Below are 13,338 nucleotides of genomic sequence, written 5' to 3' on the forward strand. Positions count from 1 at the left end.
TGGTAACGGAATCCATAATGCAATTCTGCTTTTACCACCAAACAAAGCGTGAACGAATTTCATAACATGAAATTCGCTCATCTCTAGTTATAACTATGGCTCTTCAGTCTGGTACAATGGTGAAGCCACGTCTACAGAATGTTATCAGCTCACCTGACTCCCTTCATCTATCGCCTTGCTGTTGATGTTAAGCAGGGCATGGTTGATACGGAAGACAATCCAATCAAACAAGGCGCTGTAAAGAGACTTTGCCAAAGAGTCCCTGACTGTAACAGCCTGGTGAGAGAAAAAACAACTTGTAAAATTGTTATATGCAGCAGATCTAGATCTAAAAGAGGTCTTATTTTTTCCTCACCTCTGGCAGACGGTACGGCAAGATTAGCTTTTCCCCAACTGTAACAGTTTTCCTGGTAATCAGTGCATCCAAGAGCATTTCTTCTCGAACCTGAGACACAAAGGAAATTGTGATCATCTCCTAAAAGGTTTGGGCATATTAAAATCCAATTGTATGATCCTTCTTTCCCACTGCCGTCAGGGAAAATCTGGACACCGCCATGGACAATAAGTGGTTGACCAGTCCTACCAAATCATCAGACTCGTAAACTTATTTACAATCAGTCATACATGTAAACTTATTTCCACTTTAAAGGGCATCTGTCAGCAGACTTGTATCTATGACACTGGCTGACCTGTTACATGTGCACTTGGCAGCCGAAGGCATCTGTGTTGGTCCCATGTTCATATGTGCCCGCATTGCTGAGAAAAATGAAGTTTTAATATATACAAATGAGCCTCTAGGAGAAACAGGGGCATTGCCGTTACTCCTAGAGGCTCAGATCTCTCTGCAACTGCAGCGCCCTCTTCACTTTGACAGAGCCAGGCAGTGAAAACATCATCACACATGACCCTGTCAATCAAAGTGGAGGGGGCGCGGCAGTTGCAGAGAGATCTGAGCCTCTAGGAGTAACAGCAACACCCTCATTGCTCCTAGAGGCTCATTTGCATATATTAAAAGGATTCTGTCACCAGGATTTACCCTACAGAGATAGTCATATGTGCCCATCAGTCTCCTTGTTTTGAATTAAAGGATCCCACTCTTACTGCTCTGTGTGTCTTTTATTCGTCAAAAAAGCTATTTTATTGCTATGTAAATTACTTTGATAAAGGAGCCCAAGGGGTTGTCCCACGATCCGTTGGAGCCCGGCCGTGCCCATCGTTCCAGAGCCCAGCACCGCCTACCAGTTACTTTATTCACTGCACTTGCCCTGACATCATTCCTTCCAAGCGCTATAATCTTGCGTGCGCAGGGAGCCGATGCCTGCGCAGTTGGATCGACGAGGCCTGCACTTAAAATCCAGTCCGGTGTTTGAGCCCACCTGGCTGCAAATCAGCCCAGCAGCACACACTGGGAGGAAGATACCCGTCCTCCCAGACCATACCCTTTACTGTGTCACACCGCTGACAGATGCCCTTTAATGCAATTTAGTTCCACAATGATCACTTATCTGCCAAGATCTGAATTCTTCTTTTGTCATAAGTGAGGTTAATTGGGGATGCCTTCAAAAAGTGCATGCAAATTGATATTTGAGAACATTTTAAATCAACCTACCCTGAGAGGATATCTGGCACTGCTATCAGTGCTATGGCTGGCACTGTAATGGCATTACCGACTAGCTGGCAAGGGCACATATGGCTCTGTGAACCCCCACCCTTCATAAGATCCTGTGGATGTGATAAAGTAAAGTTCTCTTCTTTTTTTATTTATTAACCTCAACTGTGAAGTTAAACATAATTTTGCAATTTTCCACACCTAGTCATGAGTTTGAAAATAATGGGAACAAATATTAAGGGTACACTGAGCTTATTATGATATCCAAAAATACTACGTTTAATTGATGGTTATTTCCTAAATGTGTAAGCTAATGAAAAGCTGTTTTGTCTACCAATCGCAGTAGTTCCTGTCTGGCTGCATAGTCCATTGATGTTTTTACCGTCAGATGACTTCTTTACTGGAGTAGTGTTCAAGCACTACCGCATACTTTTACTGCCTGAACTGCCCCATCCTCCTATGGTTCTATAATTAACAGGAGAATCAAAGGGGCGACGCAGTCATGCAGTCCTCAGAAAATTTAAAGAGAACCTGTCACCACAAAACTGCAATCTGCAGGCAGCATGTCCTAGAACAGGAGAAGCTGAGCAGATTGAGATACAGATTTATGGGAAAAGATTCCGTAAAATGTGTACTCTGGAGATGGTCCTTTCAGGGACTGACAATTATAGAGAAATAGCTGTCAATCACTGATAGGACCACCTGCTTGATGCCAAGGCCGAAAATGAGCACAGAAATAAATGTAGAAATGACAAGTTTTGCTGAATCTTTTCCCACAATACTAAATATCAATCTGCTCAGCCCTATAGATTGCACTGCATTTTGATGGTGACAAGTTCAGAACGAAAAATCCTCATTGCAGTTATTTATAAGGGACTTTAAAACATTTCAGAGTATTTATGGTATTTTTTAATCCAGAGTACTAAGAAACAAATGCATTTAACAAACATACATCCCATTCACACAATGGGGGAGATTTATAAAAACGGGCCTAAAAGAAAAAATGGCTTACTTGCCCATAGCAAACAATCAGATTTATTTTATTTTCTAGTTCCAAAGAAAGATGGAATCTGATTGGTTGCTTGGGGTAGCTAAGCCGGTATTCATTTATACCAGTTTGATAAATCTTTCCTGATTTACCTAGTACAGTTTTCTACTCAAAGGGAGTCTGTCACCTCCATATGGCCATATACAGCGCTTACATTGTCCTATCACACATCCGGCCGAGATCCCGCGCCTGCGCACTGCTTCGCCAGGCCGCCGCATGCGCACTAGTTGAATTGATGCCGTGCCCACAATGGGCATCACAGTAAGCATGCCTGGTGAAGCCGTGCGCAGGATCTCGGCCGGACCTTGGGATGACACAAGGGAATAGGAGGGCGGGCATAGGCAGAGGATGGGGAAGAGTAACCATGAAAGAAGGCAGAGCAGCCTGGGCACCTACACAGTGAACGCCGCCCCTGGGCACGTGCGAGTGCTCATTTGCATATGAATTAAATGTAGTTTTTCCTGCTTCTGCAAGTCTAAAGAAAATAAAGTCACCATTACATTTGTGTATAGGTGTGCTATAGGACAATGTAAGGGCTGTATATGGCCATATGGTGGTGACAGACTCCCTTTAAAGATGTTCCTAATAAAACTTTTTCTAATACACTTTATTAATTAATTTTGAATTTTTATTAGACTTTTCCATACCTAAAGCGCACCATTCACTGTGCGCTTAAAATTCAGTTCTCTGCACACTGACAGCTCAGCCGTGTACGAAGTATGGGCATGACATTTTTATGAATGGGGCCGCAGCATAGTGAGTACGGAGCGCATATTGCTGCTCCTGCCCGTGCCCCCTGGAGGTTTAGTAACTCCTGGCATAGCACATGGGTACCCTGTACCTATGTACTATACTAGGATTAGCTGAGCAGAGCGGGCTCCTGCTTCTGCCTGCTCCGCTAAGACATCTGTATGTCAGCATCATATAGTGACGGTATGTCGCTAGTATATGCCATCACTTAAAGGGGTTGTGCCACTTCAGCAAGTGATATTTATCATGTAGAGAAAGTTAGTAGAAGGCATTTACTAATATATTATGTTCGTTTCTATGGTTACGACCACCCTGTAATCCATCAGTGGTGGTCGTGCTTGCACACTTTAAGAAAAAGCACTCCCTGGTGGCCTGGACCGTAGGAGCACACATAGGGTGGTGCTTTTTCCTATAGTGTGCAAGCACAGCCACCGCTGTGTATAATGTAATGGAAAAATGAATCAAGCCAGCAAAGGAAGCAATATGGAGAATCACAATACATTAGTAACTTCCTATACATAACAAATGCTATTTGCTGAAGTGAGACACAAACCCTTTAATGATCAGTTGGGTTCGGACCTCAATCCTAGATATGAAATGGACATTCACTGTCTTACCCCTGCAAAGCAGTGCATCTGACCACTGTCCTGCACACCTGGCAGGCGTGGAATGTGACTGTGTAGGGAAAACCTAGAGGGGGGACTCATCGCTAAACCAGCGCGGCATCCCCTTCCTTTTCACACATGCACGCAGAAAGCTGGCATTGATGCAGGAAACCAGACAGATCCCATTACAATGAATATGGATCCTGCAGGCCCTGGCGGTGTCAGGCTATACTGGATACGGCAATTCTAGTACTATGCTCCTCAGCCGGAACAGAGTACCGGAATGCCCTAACACAGATGTGGACATAGCGTAAGAGGCCTCTGTTACTCACAACTGAACTGGTGAAGTAAGCACTGAACACACTTTACACCGACAATCCTCATTGAAAATGCAGGTATTTTTGCTGCAAGGAGAATGAGATGGTTGAACAGATTTATGTGATAAGGTTGCCTGACTTCACAGACATTTCTTTTTTTTTTAAACTACACTTACATTAGAAAAGGGGTCACATTGCCGAGGGGGTTATATAGAAATCTCCTTTTGACTGTATTGGGACACAGACAGGAAGGAGATCTTCCACCTGAGCCACAGGCTTGTCACTGCTCGAAACGGGCGGCTTCTTTTCCCCAATGACATCAGTTATTGTGAATGATTACACTAAATTAGGGGGACGTGTGGACGAAAGAATGTTTCTAAAGACCTTGCAGGGGGCAGCAGAGACCATTTTTTAGGCTAATTTTTGGATTCAGACATTGCAGTCCCCAAATTTTCATATTGTTTTTTTTTTTTTGCAGTACAATAGGGTCTACTGAACTCCCCTCCCTGATGTGACACCGTCATACAAGAGATGGGCAGAGAATGGTTTACTAAATTTCAGATCTGTTAGAGTCAGATCTGTCATGAGAGGTGTGGAAATCTTCCCGTCTTTTATTTTGTCAGAACTTGTGAATAAAAGTATAGCCTTAATTCCCTTAATGCATTTTATTTGATCGTTTAGTGTAATTTCAGGGGTCTAAATTATTCAAATCCAAGATGCCACCTCTTATTACTTTGGCCATGTCTGAAAACAACACTATACGAGCCCAGACCTAGAAATGCCAGTGATGGCCTTGAATTATTCCAAATTGTAAAACTGCCAGCCAACTGTCTCTGCACTAGGGTCACCTTGTACCTACCTATCCCAAAACATATCCACACAAAACTGGCACTAACAAACTAACTAAAAAGCACATACCAGTGCCTATATTCTGGGATACCTTTATCCGGTTTCATAAATACAGTATGAATGTAGTCATGTCCTCTAGAAGGCAAACATGATTAAAGACTATATTATTTCAAACATACAGCATTTAGCGGGCAGATTAAAAAAGCAGTTCCAAAGTGGGGGGGGGGGGGGGGGGAATAATTATATTTTTTTTTTTTAAGTATGGATTGTACATACTCGTGCCCCTGGCCGATTTCACATTTCCAGATATTTCTATAAGAGCTCCATGTCTTACCTTTAGAAGATCAGAAACAATGTGCAAGGTATCGGGATTTGAGATATCAATTGACTCATCTCGGTAGGTCTTCCTCTTATACTGGATGTTACCAAGATGAAGGATTGCAGACAAGAGAGAAACTATCCTGTAAGAATGGGGGGAAAAAACATTAAAAATAAATAGCCTCAGGCACACAGGGGTGCACCACCAATGAGGCGAGGTGAGGCGATTGCCTCAGGCAGCACCAGGTAGGGGAAAGATGGGGGATTATCTATTTCGGTAATATAGTATTGGGAAGCACAGTGGGCACAGTATGTGGCGCTGTATTACTCTGTATGTTTTGTAGCTCTGTAGTAATGATTTCCAAATATGTCTTTAACAGTAAGGCTGAAAAGAAGGGGTTAGATTAAGAAATTGGCTTTAGGGGGTTGGGGCACCATTTAAGTTTTCGCTTCAGGCAGCAGAAAGGCTAGGTGCACCCCTGCAGACACACAGGGAAAACAAATACCCAGAAGATGTATGGTTATGGAAAACCCTCATAGGGGTATTCCAAAATTGTAATACTGATGGCCTATCCTCAGGATAGGACATCAATATCTGATTGGAGGACTGACGCCCCACTGATCAGCTGCTTTCGAGTAATTAAAACAACACTACAGTTCTGTCCATTTTGCAGGGGTAACTACAGTAATGCTCCCATTGAAGTGGGTGGAAGCAGCATTGTAGTTACAAGCTTTATCTACTGCATAATGGACACAACTGTGAAGGTCCAGTTCTGGCTGGCTACTCTGAGACAGCTGATCAGTGTGTCGGTCTCCTCAGAGTGCAGGTCTCGGACCTCCGATTTTATATTGATGGCTTATCCGGAATATAGGCCATAAATATTGAAATCCTGAAAACCCCTTTAAATGGGACAGAAAATAGAAAGAAACATAGTGTAATACTGAATACTTAGTAAAAAAAAAAATAAGTTTACTCATTTTAGGTTTTTCTCTGTAGTATTCTTTATAACGGACACTACTGCAAGCCTGAAGTAAAAGAAACTCCTCGCCATATGTTTCTAGGATTGATATGGCAGACTCCCTTATTATCCTTTGTTTTAAGTGTTATACACAGTACTTACTGTTTACGTGTAGCTGACAGGAAGCCAACCATCTCCATTGCCAGCTGCAGACGCTCAAAGTCATGTCTCAGGTCCTCACCCTCCCCACTCAAAGAATCCTGGAATATTCAAGACACTGTCAAAATCTGAGCTAGCACAAACAGCGTCCAACAGTGCAAACACAAACCACCATTGTGAAAGCCAGTCAGTGCTGTAGCCACAATGTAATGTGATGGGGAATAGCAAACTGCATAGGACACCTACTGTTTCATCGTCCCCATCGTAGCCTCCCCAGTTCTGTCTTTGCGGCTTCCGTTGCCTCTGAAACAGACATAGTTGATCTTATACCTTACCTCTTATACAAATAATTCTAATTTTACACCATACTGGTCTCATATCATATGAATGTTTTTTTTAACTAATTATATCTTCAAACACAGATACTTTCATGATTTTTTTTTTAGCACTTCATCCATGATTTCTGCCCTTTAATACACATCCATACACCTATCTATTGTTCTCATGAGATTATCCCAAGTCTCACCTGGTTCAGGTAATGATAGTTTTCTGGGTGATCAAGGTGAAACTCAGTCTTCTCGTCTTCGCTTGCTCCAGCCAATAGATAATAGAACACGTGGTAATTCCTGTCCAAAAAAAATGCAATCATTTTTTTCGAGTGTCCTTGAAACATTCATATTTTACACGGCAAACAACTCCTCTAAATCTTGTTATGAACAAGTAATGGATAAAAGTAAGAGGAAGTAAAGAAACATTAACAAACAGAAAAATACTAACGAAAACAAATAAATGCGAGGACAGAAGGAGGCTACACAACAGAACCCGTCTTATGTATGCCGCTCTTGGTGAACTTTGTGTGCCCTGGCTTTGCACAATGCTGCCAACACTTGTCCCAGAGCTGCCAATGCAGCAGTCCCTCTGCGCTGCCCAGAGGAAGTGGTTATCTACCCTTATGGCAAACCACCAAAACGGTGGCTTCAACAACCAGAAGCCACATGGCATGAAGACAGAACTATTTTTACCATCTGTTACAAAATTAAAAGACGCCTCTGCACAGCCGTGAGTTACACAAGAGAAAATCGGCAGCAGATGTAAGGCAATACAGAATAGAAAAAGATCATCTACAGAATTCAATTACAGCTGTAAAATGGTGAGAAACACACATCCAGATAAACAGCAAAACGTAGTAATAATGGATGCAAAATGTGTAACCCTCTTTCAGAAAAGAGGACTCCTGAGCACGAGCTCAGCAGTCCTGGCAATGTATTCCAGCATGAAAACGGGGGTAGGGACTATCAAGATATAAATTAGTCATCCGGAGTCAGAAGAAGCAGCGCTACTCATGTAATAGTGCATTTAATAGTGCTTATGGGACGTGACAGACTCCCTTTAAGGCCAGATGTATGCATCCGAGTTTTGGACATAATACACTTCCGTATTACTCGCATGTGTTACGACCCAACTGTGGGTTTAACTGACCCGGACTTACAGAGTCACGGATCCATATGACGGTGTGATTCAGGACAGGTAATCCTTTGATCAGGCAGTGACGCAACTGAGTAATACAGACGTGTAATAGGTCTGGGACAGGGACATGGGAATACGGCCTTATAGATAGCAGGTTCAACAATTCAACTCTTTATAACTATAGTCGCCATATGTAGTCACACTCACCTCTCTTGCTGTTCCTGGTATACAAGCCTAGACTTCTCCAGTAGATACTTTTCCACATAAGCTCTGCACAGAAATCAATATTCAGGATATTAAGAGTGATATAAACCCAACTGAAAGTGCATGTCTGATATGGAGGCACGTAACAAATGTAATATAAGAGAAATGCAAGAGAAACCTATTCCCTGTGGCGTCCATTTACAACCTTTGTAATAAGGTTACAAAAAAAAGGAACGGACAAGGAAAGAAAATACGTTTGTGTGCATGAGCCCTAAGGCTCAGTAGGTTTCAAGCGGCAGATGGCCACCAGTCACCAACGTTCTTTTAGTGGAGAGGCGAGCAGGACTGGATTATGATAGTGAAGTACTGCTGATGACACTGTTCTGGGGGCACTTATTTGCCACGCCACGAAAAACTGTGTCAAACAAACCGTATCACATGATATCTCTCCGCCAATAAGCAGAATTGACGCCAGTCATGTAATGCCAGCTGACCAACAAATACTTGATTTTCCCTGCTTTGCACTATGAAGTGGCTGTTTAGTGGGTGGATTTCGACCCACAGTGGGTATCATTTTGATGTTCTCATTCTAAAATGTTTGCCATAGACGCAGGTTTTCTTTAAGCACCTGCTATGGTAGAACAATGCGGGGAACTTTGCTCTGAAGTAACACAATAACTAGTAAAAGTCATCCTTTAACAAACACACAAGCATACACAAGGTAGATAAACATGCGCGCAATAAAAACCAACTACAATAAAATCTGAGTCACATCCAAGTACCACATATGGCCGCCTGTCTTACCCCCGCACTGTGCCCGTCTCATGATAGTTGACTTGGATGAATTTTCCAAAGCGACTGGAATTGTTGTTCTGAGACGTCTTAGCATTTCCAAAAGCCTAAAATGGACAATGAAAAGAGGAAACAAATGAAAGTACCTCACAAATACATAAAACACATGCTTTCTGATTGCTGAGAATTCTTCATGATGGCAAAGTGGGAAATGTACTTATTCTGTCACTAACGACCTCCCTTAACATCCAACGGTGTGCATAGACGCATAGCTGTGGTTCACCTGATTAATAAACGGTTAGTGTTTTGTTGATCGCTCTGTTCTTAAGTTATGATACTTTTTCTTAATATGCAATTTAGGTTTTTGGTGCAACGAGGGCATCACTATTGCTCTTGTTGCACCCAAGCTCCAGTCCTTTCTGCCGCCAGCCCCTCCCTCGCCAGGAGTGGAGCTTAGGTGCAACAGGAGCAATGGAGACACCCTCACTGCACCAAAAGCCTAGAATGCATATTAAGACAAAGTATCATAACTTAAGAACAGAGCGATCAACAAAACACTAACCGTTTATTAATCAGGTGAACCACAGCTATGCATCTATGCACACCGTTGGATGTTGAGGGAGGTCGTTAGTGACAGAATAAATCAACAATAGATTAACAGGGTATTAATCAGGTGGACCGGACAGGGAGATTGCTGGTGACAAATATAATCAGCAAACATAGTTCATGCTTTCCAGAACATCACTGCACTCATTGCTGGCAGGGGTCAATGCCAAAGCTTATAAAACCTGCCACTCCTCTAAACCGGTAGAAACTGAGGAGTCATTTGCCAGGGGCACTAAGACTTTTGGCCAGATTTCTACTCTACTCTCATATAATTACGTGCTGTTCCTCCCCTGTGTCAGGACTAGCATTCTCAGGTGCCTTCACCACTAGTATTCATTATATACCTAAATGGGTTATCCAACCCTTAAAATGACCCCCTAATGCCCGGGCCCCTCATATAGGTTATACTTACCCTGCTGCCTGGCACCCGCGTCACTCCTGATCCCTGCACGGCCACCGAGCATCCCTAGCATCACCGGTGATGTCCCCGTTGCGGCCTGCTATTGGCTGCATCCCCCCCATCGCCAGATGTATTGATCCGCGCGACATGGAGAGGCAGCGGCGGCCGTGCGGGGCCCAGGGCCGACATAGGTGCCGTGGAGCAGGGTAAGTATATTAGGGGGACATTATAAGGGTTGGATAACACCTTTAAGTTCCTGTCTGCAGTTGTATGCATCTCTTTATAGGGTCTTCCTTGTCGTACTTTATAGGACTGTCACCAGTCACCACTGAACACGTTCGGCTGAACAGAGCCTGTATGTGTATGGGAAAGTCGGGAGAGATAGCTGTTCAGCCGACAGCTACTGAAGGTGTACAGACGCCTTTAGGTTCAGTTCACAACTTGTTTTATACACCTATTTGGTTTGTGTGTCAGGAAAGCTTCCAGCCTACACAATAAACTGGTCCAAAGGCCTCCAAGCACCTGGGCAAATATGTGACGGGATACTATTTTTTTTACTGTATATGCAAGCATAGTCTACTATGCCGCCTTACTATGAGAAGGAGCACAGTAAAGATAAAAATAGGAGTCAATGGGCAACATACGCCACTGTATGCCTATATAGATATAGATGGGGGAATAAACCAAAAATGACATACGAACAGAACCTAAAGGGCTCCCAAATACATTAGATTACCACATTAGCTGGACGACTACCTAAAGTGGATGGAGGCCACCTGACTCTCCCCCAACAGATGATGTCGGGGGAAAGAAGGATCAGACAAACTGAATTACAAACCCAATCCTATAGTTCTTGTCAGGAGATAAAGTGCAATCAGATTATTTCTTTCATTTTTGATTCAGCATTGGAAAAAAGAAAGCAGGACTCGGATTTATGGAAGTGGCCTTGTGTGTAACAATATGGAGAGTGTTGGGGGAAGGGGGACTCTGCATCACTGCTGTCATATGGTTTAATATAAGCAATCTCCTAACCTCCAGCACAGGTCCAGCACCTAATATTATCTGTTCCACTCCACTGGCATATCCTTTCTGGCTAAGGGCAGTCAAATGATGGATAAGAAAATTTGTGCTTTGAGTCTTTCCAGAGCCTGTTTCCCCAGAAATAACAATGCACTGGTTCCGCTGACGACGGAGCATAGCATGGTAAGCAGCATCTGCCACTGCATATATGTGAGGTTCACGGTCTCCAAGCCTTCGGTTATCATACATCTTCACATATTTAGGGTTGTAGATTGGTAAGAAACGGAATGGGTTGACGGCCACCAAGATGCTTCCAACGTAAGTGTAGATCTTCTCTTGCCGGAAGCGTGTTCTAAGAGTCTCAAGTAGCGCCCTCTCACTTAGATCAGGCAATCCACATAGGTCCTCACATTCTGGTCCCTGCTCTTGGGGAAGGAAACCCCTCTCAACCATGCGCCTGCGCTCTTCGGTCACTTTTAGCCAAGACTGGAGACTTCCATAATGGATGGAGCCATCCACATTTTTTTCCCGCAGGAGAAATCGATAGTCCTCTCCAGACCCACGAGCCTCTAAGGCAAGTCTGGGCCACAGCATCATGCGCTGCACAGGACAGTCAGTAGGGTTAAGGATCCACTCTTCTCCACCAAATTCCTTGACCTCAGCCAGTACGTAGCACTTGGCCCTTTCCAAGCGCAGTGCTGTAATGACAGCATCAATGACATCAGCAGCTGTGGTGTGTCGGCGGGCAGGCACTGGACAGTAGATGACATCTGGGGAGATGCTGCCAGGGTAAACCTGCAGAGTGAACTCTTCATCCAGCAGGCGGCGGCGCCCACAGCCACCCCCCACCTCTGACATGGCGGCACTCCGTGTCCCATCAGAAGGAGTGTGGACGGTTCCCCGTCAGTGGGGGGACACCTATAAAACACAATTCAGAAAACAATACATTGTGTGTTAGATATTAAGGAACTAGAAAACATCATTTACAAAGCAAGTTAAAGATTACAAGATCTGAAACCAAGTTAAGGTAGTAAGCTATGTGAAGTTAAAGGGGTTGTTTTAATATTGATGGCCGATCCTCAGGATAGGTCACCAATATCTGATCAGAGGGGGTCCGACTCCCAGCACTTCCGCCATTCAGCTGGTGACGCTTCTGGTCTCCTCACAGCTTACCAACCACAGCGCTGTACATTGGATAGCGACATGGGCTTGGCATTGCAGCTCAGCCCAATTCACAAGACCATGTGACAGATGAACATGAGGTCACCGGTTTAGGAAGAAGCTGCAGCACCTTGAAGCAGCTGGTGGGAAGGGGTGCCAGGACTTGGACCTCCATCGATCAGATATTGATGACCTATCCTGTGGATTGGCTATCAATACTAAAATCTTGGACAACCTCTTTAATGAACATTTATTTAGGTGTAATTTAATTTAACATCTATTTTAAGCAGTTCACACTGGAATAAAGCAGGAAAAAAGTGCTAAAACAGACACATGCACTTCCTGAGACTTAAAGGGGCGGTCTGCTTTTTACTATTGATGGCCTATCCTCAGGATAGGTGATCAATATCAGATCGGTGGGGGTCCGACTGCTGGCACCCTCGCCCATCAGCTGTTTGAAGCGAAGGCAGCGTTCACAAGAGCACTGCCTTCTCTGCTCTGTTTACGCTCATTAGTGATTATATGGCTGTGTAAAGGGGCCGCCGATGAATGACCAAAGGCACCTAGATCGTGCTGGCAAACAACGAGTTTTATGGGGACAAGTGATGGCATTAGCTATCGCTCCTCCTCATACTGTGGAGGAGATCACTGCATGTAAATACGACGGTCTCTCCCGCTGACGAGCAGGCGATTGCTGGGAAGAAACACCTCCTTCCCGACAATCGCCTGCAAAATTGGCCTCCCTCCAGTAACAGGCAGGGCTGTGAAAACCCAAACTCTGAATAATTAATTCTATTGAATGGGAGGTCATTTTGGGAAGGACTTACAACAAAACAACAGTAAACCCTGAGGAGATGTTTACTCCGAATACCCCATGCCATAGTAATGGAATCTGCAAAGTTTCTGATTGATTTATTTCCCATTGTCCAAGGTTTACACCTGAAATCAAATGGTTTCTCTGGGACAAAGACATTGCAGCTTTAGCATTACCATGTAAATACGACGCCTCTCACCTGTGTTTCTGTACTAAAACTATTATTGATCAGAGGTCTCCTTTAATCAGAAACTTTTCCG

At 43.9% G+C, this 13,338-nt stretch overlaps 1 protein-coding gene across 3 annotated transcripts in view; it reads right to left on the bottom strand.

The window, feature by feature from the left end:
• MYO9A (myosin IXA) overlaps positions 1-13,338 on the bottom strand; it is a 114,231-nt gene that overhangs the window by 64,240 nt on the left and 36,653 nt on the right. For all 3 annotated transcript variants that reach the window (XM_040413681.1, XM_040413679.1, XM_040413680.1), the window contains 9 exons: positions 11,116-12,021; positions 9,090-9,184; positions 8,289-8,351; positions 7,141-7,240; positions 6,861-6,917; positions 6,618-6,715; positions 5,513-5,639; positions 356-445; positions 154-276 (listed from right to left, as the gene is read on the bottom strand). In XM_040413681.1, coding sequence (XP_040269615.1) covers positions 154-276; positions 356-445; positions 5,513-5,639; positions 6,618-6,715; positions 6,861-6,917; positions 7,141-7,240; positions 8,289-8,351; positions 9,090-9,184; positions 11,116-11,961 — 1,599 coding nt within the window. In that variant the 5' untranslated portion in view covers positions 11,962-12,021. The remainder of the gene's footprint in view (positions 1-153; positions 277-355; positions 446-5,512; positions 5,640-6,617; positions 6,716-6,860; positions 6,918-7,140; positions 7,241-8,288; positions 8,352-9,089; positions 9,185-11,115; positions 12,022-13,338) is intronic.

This window comes from Bufo bufo, chromosome 1 (assembly GCF_905171765.1).
Source record: "Bufo bufo chromosome 1, aBufBuf1.1, whole genome shotgun sequence".
In the NCBI taxonomy this organism is placed as follows: Eukaryota; Metazoa; Chordata; class Amphibia; order Anura; family Bufonidae; genus Bufo; species Bufo bufo.